This window comes from Idiotropiscis lumnitzeri, chromosome 11 (genome assembly GCF_059441095.1).
Source record: "Idiotropiscis lumnitzeri isolate Australia: NSW breed Sydney's pygmy pipehorse chromosome 11, RoL_Ilum_1.0, whole genome shotgun sequence".
Lineage (NCBI taxonomy): Eukaryota > Metazoa > Chordata > Actinopteri > Syngnathiformes > Syngnathidae > Idiotropiscis > Idiotropiscis lumnitzeri.
Window position 1 is genome coordinate 6409821 of NC_142401.1, and position 6607 is coordinate 6416427.

The 6607-nt window shown below is 39.6% G+C and overlaps 1 protein-coding gene and 1 pseudogene across 2 annotated transcripts; both read left to right on the plus strand.

Annotated features, from left to right (window-relative positions):
- Positions 1-10: 10 nt before the first annotated feature.
- LOC148327051 (odorant receptor 131-2-like) lies at positions 11-3419 on the plus strand (annotated as a pseudogene). The gene is made up of 5 exons (XR_015845848.1): positions 11-185; positions 379-483; positions 1150-1222; positions 2085-2252; positions 2365-3419. The product of XR_015845848.1 is annotated as an odorant receptor 131-2-like (transcript).
- Positions 3420-3681: 262 nt separating this feature from the next.
- Positions 3682-6128, plus strand: cox6c (cytochrome c oxidase subunit 6C). Its single transcript, XM_088309666.1, has 4 exons — positions 3682-3845; positions 5012-5125; positions 5834-5965; positions 6053-6128. The coding sequence occupies exons 2-3, from the start codon at positions 5021-5023 to the stop codon at positions 5957-5959; spliced, it is 231 nt and encodes a 76-aa protein (XP_088165792.1). The 5' UTR covers positions 3682-3845; positions 5012-5020; the 3' UTR covers positions 5960-5965; positions 6053-6128.
- Positions 6129-6607: the final 479 nt, after the last annotated feature.

Consider the following 6607-nt stretch of genomic DNA (forward strand, 5'->3'; position numbering starts at 1 on the left):
GAGAGGAAACTGAAGTGTTGATGTTCCGTGTGATGATGTCATCATCATCAGCTTCATCTTCATCATCAAAATAGTCAGTTTGCCCTTTCAGGGCGCTTTCCCTCTGAGGATTGTCAAACGCCAGAGGGAATTCTCGCAGGACCGTCGACTGGATGACTTGATGAATCCACAAAGGACAAATGAAGGTCAAGCAGCTCGTTAGTGAAACGAGGAAAACATGTCACGATGTTACTTTGACGTTTATGTTATGTGTGTGCAATCAAGTTTCTTGACATTTTGTTTAGGAACTTTTATGTTCTGGCTAGGAGCCTTTTTGTACAATTTCGCTGCTGTGGTTAAAAACCTGCTATGTCGCAAATGTTTTTTGTTTTTTTGCAGTTCCATATCAGTGTGTGAGTATAAAGAGTAGAAAATGGCTTCTTCTACGAGGCTCAACAAACAGGCGGTTGATTTGGTCGGTTGAAAAGTGACACTTTTGAAGACGTAAGGTTTGCACCCGACGCCAGCGAATGATGACACTTGTACTTAAATCAACTTCTCGTTTTGTGTTACAATTTTCATAAGAGCCAAACACTAACCGTGACCCTCGAACCGCGGCCCACCCAACACAAACCTAGTTAGAAAAAAAGATAAATCCAAGACTTGCCGGAGTCCAGGTGAAGACCAAGACTATAAAATAACATTGAAAAAGTGATTTTTTTTTCCCCTTCAATTTAGATTTTCTTTGACCATCAAAAACAATTCTTTTCAAGCACAACATACAACCAAACGAAATACCTAAAATGACATTGAAAAAACATTGTCCTTAACAAAATGAAATAAAAACGAAAATGATTTAAAAAAAAAAACAAACAAAATAGAAAACTAACTTAAATTCCATTTTACATTTACAAAACTCACTAAACTTAACTATAATAACGGCAAAAATCTATTCTTCTTTGACAATTAATTTATCACACGAACCTTTGGGGTCTATAAAAAAATGTATTTATTTAGAATTTAACGGCACCGTCGTTGGGACAAAGATTAGGTGAAACAGTCATCTTAGAGTTGTAGTCTTCTTAAAGTAAAAAATTGCTTTGCTTTTTTGGTTTATACACACCATCATTAAGAGTGTGTGTGTGAATGTATGTGCGCGTGTGTGTGTAGAATGATCCATTTCAGGGTATAAAAGATGGCAGGAGGGCGCGTGTGGCGTGAGAGGTGGGCCCCGCTGGCGCATGTAAGTATTGACTTCCTTTTTTTTTTTTTCCTCTCTCTCCATGAATCTGCGGATTTGCTGCTTCCAAAAACAAATTCTCCACCAATTTAAACTACTTCCATCACTGTATAGAAACTTATCTGAATAATTTGCGCTTATATGTCAATATCTTTTCGTGCGCAGGACGATATACTGTAGTTTGTGACATAAATGAAGATTTTCAGTGTTCCTGGAAATAATCAGGTGCAGATTTATATTCTTCTTTGTCTTTTATGTATGAATATGGATGTAAATATTGTATTTATGAGCATTTGAGACCAATTTTTTTTTTCACGTATGTTGGAAATTATAACTGTGCAACGACAGCGTAGGATATTTTTCTTCCTAATCCGTCTGATCTGTGAACAAGGGGATGGAATAAATTGATGCTCACCCATCCAAGACAATATAATACAATAAAAAGATGGATGTCGTTAACCAAAGCGAGGATTCGTGTCCATTTGTGTGAATTGTGAAGACTAGTTTCACATTTACTTGCATTAATCTTCTCTTCTACTCTGAACTTACTTGCACCTGTTTCAATATTTATTTACATGCAAACTCCTTATCTTATTTTCTATTAATTAAAAAAAAAAAAGGTCAATGGAAGCACCAGTAAGCCCTTAAAGAGGATTTGCACATTTGTGAGAGATTGGACTTCTTATTTCCCCTTAAAGAAGGGATTAGGTGAAAATAAATGAACATTTCGGACAAGATTTTCTGCTCAAATGAAAATTCAATTCCATTTACCTAGAAAGAGGATACAGACTTGATTTTTTTCCTTCAGTGGGCCATGCCCGATCTCAAGTGATGATTTCAAAAAGAGATTGTTGTGTTTGTGTAGCGCGTAGGCCATGATATGAACGCGGTGGCGGCAGCCAACGGGAGCCAACTCATCCAGTACAGAGACTCGTTCAGCAAAGCGGTTCTCAAGAATGTGCTGGTGCTCACCATCGGACTGTCGATCAACTACATCAACATCAGCCTCGTTTACACCTTCTGCAAGCATCAGGTAGAAACCTGGTTTGAAGCAGATATTTTGAACTCACCCAAGTGTTTTACTCTTCACCGATTTTCCATGACACTTTGGATTCCAATGCATTTTTTTCCAACTTTGTGTTCAGATCTTCTACCTCAACCCTCGCTACATCCTGTTCTTCCACCTGGTTCTGAACGACATGATCCAAATGAGCATCAGCGTCATCCTCTTTGTGGTCAGCTACATCCTCTACAAGATCAGCGTGATGGTGTGCGCCCCGTTCATTCTAATGGCCGTCATCACCTCGGAGAACACGCCGCTCAACCTGGCGTGCATGGCGGCCGAGTGCTACGTGGCCGTGTGTCTTCCTCTTCACCACGCCAACATCTGCACAGTCAGGAGGACTATGGTCATCATCGCCTTGATCTGGATCACCAGCTTCATCTCAGCCTTTCCGGATCTTTTCGTCACGCTGGCTACTGAGCCGGCGAGTTCTTCTCCTCCAAAATCTTCTGCCTCAGAGAGACCGCCTTTCCCAATCCTATGCTAGCCCATAAGCGGGACGTAACCTACATTGTGTACATGGTCCTCGTGTGGTTGGTCATCTTCATAATGTACTTCAAGATCCTATTCACAGCTCAAACTGCCAACAAGGACACCAAGAAGGCTCGTAGAACCATCGCCCTGCACGGCGTTCAGGTCCTGCTGTGCATGACTATGTACGCTGAGGGTCTGGTCAAGATGTCTCTGTTGCGCTGGTTCCCCAAGAACTACTCGGACTCGCTGTTCGCCTGCTTTATCGTTGTGCAGATCCTGCCCCGTGCCATCAGCCCCATCATTTATGGTGTGAGGGACAAGTGCTTCAGGAAGTACCTCAAACACCACCTCATCTGCAAGAGCAGCCCTCAGTGACTTCTGACTCAAAAAATAAAATAACATCAAAGACCACAAACGAGAGACCTACTTACCGTGACATCATTCGTACTTCTGAGTGCCACCAGCCGCCGCCTCCTAAAAATGGCAGCCCTGGTCAACAAACCCAAAACGAGTCATTTGACCGAGGCGGAGACATTGGTCTGGAACACTCAAAACAACTTTTTTTTTTTACTTGACTTACACGTTTTCTTGGTTTTACCATTTTGATGGAGACCTTACTTATGTTTCTTATTCTTTTGTATATTAGGTATCTTTTTTCATAGTTTTCACAGCTGTTATATTTTAGTCTCTTATTTATGTTTTTTTTTTCATTTTAGTTTACAAAGTTATATGTAATGGATGAATTAATTGATGTGATGACTCAATAATCCCTCAAATAAATCTTTGAAGAGAAAGTAAGTTGTGCAGTTTTTTTCCTTAAGAGGTCGATGCTAAAAAATTCGATTGGGCTTGGTCTGTAAATAATTGTCGTGATGTCGCCAACAATGCGCCAAACCCTCTAAATCCGCCAGTGCAAAATGACAACTGCAGTAAGGTTCCGTACCTCTAGGGGCAGTGTCGCGCATAAGCCTTTCCACAAAAAGCGACAAAGAAGTAGCGGAAGCAGAAGAAGAAGGAAAGCTCATCCGCCTACTGTCGCCGACTCACAAGTCTTGTCCGCTGCTCTTTTTCCCGTCAAGGTCCAACAAGGTGAGTGCAACTGGACGCGATTGTGCCCGCTTGAAACCTTTCGAGTGGCCACTCGTAAACATTTCACACGTCTCCAAAGTCAGTCGGGCTGAAAAATCTGCGGGATTTGCGTCGCTTTTCACTTTCTCGTGAGCCTGCCTGCTTGTTAGCTCAGCTTCTCTTAGTGGTCGCTTGCTAGCCGGCGAGACCATGTTGCTGTCCTCCTTATACTTCAAAAAAATAAAAATAAATAAAATCAAACAAAAGACTGACTAAAGCTTAAAAGTCGAGGCTCGGTCTCTAAATTTGGTGTTTGCCAAAATAATTGTCGCAATGACGCCAATAGTGCGCCGAAAGTGCTCAATGCTCTTTTTTTTTTTTTTTTATTGAGACTTTCAAACATAATTGTTGTATAACAAAGTGTAAACCTTAACGCAAGAACCAAACAGCACACAACAGAAAATAAAATGAAAACAATAAATTGAACTGTGAGGCACATTAAACTTTCATTCAAGATCGACTAGAAATAATTCACTAAGCAATTGAAATAAACAAAAAATGTTCTTGTTCTTGTTAATTTCAAGGTGTTTACATGTAAGTGCTCACTGCTCATTTGTTAGCGGAAGTGCCATGTTGACCTCACTTGACCGCGACGTGTGATTGGCCACTTGTCGTGAGGTCGTCGATGTTGCGTTCAAGTCACCCGTTTTTAACAGTGCTGGTTGAACTGAAATAATTATTAAAGGAAAAGGGCGAGTTGGTTCTAGTTTTTGTACTTATTGTCCACCATTTGATTTGTTTTACTTCAAGTCAAATGTATTTATATAGGCCTTAATCACTGAAAAGTCTCAAAGAGCTTCATATTCCCACAGTTGAAAATTGTAACCATCTAACCCCCAGGAGGGCAATGAAATTTTACAAGTCTAATACAAACAGATATTTATTGGTAGGTCTAGTAGCCTTAGAACAGTGTTTAGTTACAAATCTTAGTTGCAGTTATTGGTCAGTCCAAAAAGAAATTCAAGTTATTGCTCATTCAGCTCATTGCAGCTTTCCATTCTATCTTCAGTGACTGAATTCATTAATTTCACTCACCGGAAGTTGTAAATGGTATTGCTAACAGCTCTGAGTTCTTATTCGGTCTCACTGGTACTGTTTTTTTTTCCTCCCCACACTCTCTCATCCAGGTGCTGGAGATGTCGCTGGCCAAGCCGGTGATGCGAGGCTTGCTGGGAAAGCGCCTGCGCTTTCATCTGCCCATCGCCTTCGGTTTGTCTATCCTGGCAGCCGTCGCCTTCAAGGTGACGCATTGACCGCTCTAATTACACATAATGGCACATTTGCCTTCTCAGTTGTTTGCAAAGAGTTGCACAAGTTGACTGACTCACAAACAAATCAATGGTCCGTCTAACACAAACCGCTTTCAGTTACTGGTCAGTCAAATACTCTTGTATAAAGTCAATCTAATACGATTACTAACAGTTGTCAGTTGTTGGTTGGTCTAATAACACTTTTAAAGAGGTGCAACGATTAATCAAAACCTCAGCGATTATCAAATTAATTATAAAATTACTCTCCCATTTCTGTATTCCTGTATGAAAGCATATTTGTGTCAAATCAAAATTTAACATTTGCTTTTATGTTGGGAAAACAATGATCAATATTTTTTAATATTTTCCGACATGATATTGATGTGATGATTTATGTTGATTTTTCTGCACTTACAGTTTAAAATAATTCTGTGTTTTAAAATAAATAGATAGGAATTAAAATGTGTTTTTTTTTAATCAGATTAATTGATTAATCAACAAAAAAAATTACATTAATCTATTACTAAAATAATTGTTAGTTGCAGCTCTACTTTGATGTTATTGGTAGGCCTCACACCCTAACAAATTTTACTGGATGGTGTGCATTTTGAGCCTTGCCACATTTTGGCCTCGGCACAACTTGGTCTTGTGTTCAAGCAACTCAAGAAAACAAATCAATGCTGCTGTATATGTGTGTAGTACACAGTAACAGAGCCACGCAAGCAAGCCTATGCCGACTTCTACAAGCAGTACGACGGCACCAAGGAGTTCAACGCCATGCGGGAAGCCGGAATCTTCGAGAGCGTGCGGCCATCTGGAGAGTAAAAGCCGGTCAGCGCCCCGCCGCTTGCGCCTTGTGTCACAAAAGCAGCGCCACTCACTATCTTTCTGAGAAATGTTTGCTTTTCTTCCTTGTAGTTGTTTCCTGCCACTTGTTCCTGCTGTGAAGATGTTTCTCGCCTCATTTACATAAAATAAATGTATACTAATTCAACAGTGCCTTTTTTGTGTGTGGAGGGTATCTGTCATTCACTTTTGATGTATTACTTTCTTATGAAAAAAAGATGACTCTCAATGTGCAATTAAGTCGTACATGTTTAAAATACAGAATTACTGTACTGAATTACTAATTACAGTTTACACATAATAAAATATCGAATTAAATATAATCAGTGTACAGAAGTGTATTACTGGCACACCCAAAAAAGTCAAATACAATATCACGTGATAACTTCTAAAAAATGTAAAAAGATGACAGAAAAACATTTCCTAAAATGAAAAAGAATTTTAAAACGACACCTGCAAACACGCTCCAACATTGACATACATCGGCAGTAATTGCTTCGTTTTGTTTGGATCAATTAAAAAAAATAATCCACTTTATCACGTTTAAAGGTTAAATGTATGACGTCATAACGTGTTATTGAAGTATTAATACGCTACCAGAGCAATGCAATCTTCTCATCTAACGTC

Coding starts and splice junctions, on each gene's coding strand:
- cox6c (XM_088309666.1), top strand. CDS start 5,021: ATGTCGCTGGCCAAGCCGGTGATGCGAGGCTTGCTGGGAAAGCGCCTG. Junction 5,126..5,833: donor TGGCAGCCGTCGCCTTCAAG/GTGACGCATTGA, acceptor ATATGTGTGTAG/TACACAGTAACAGAGCCACG.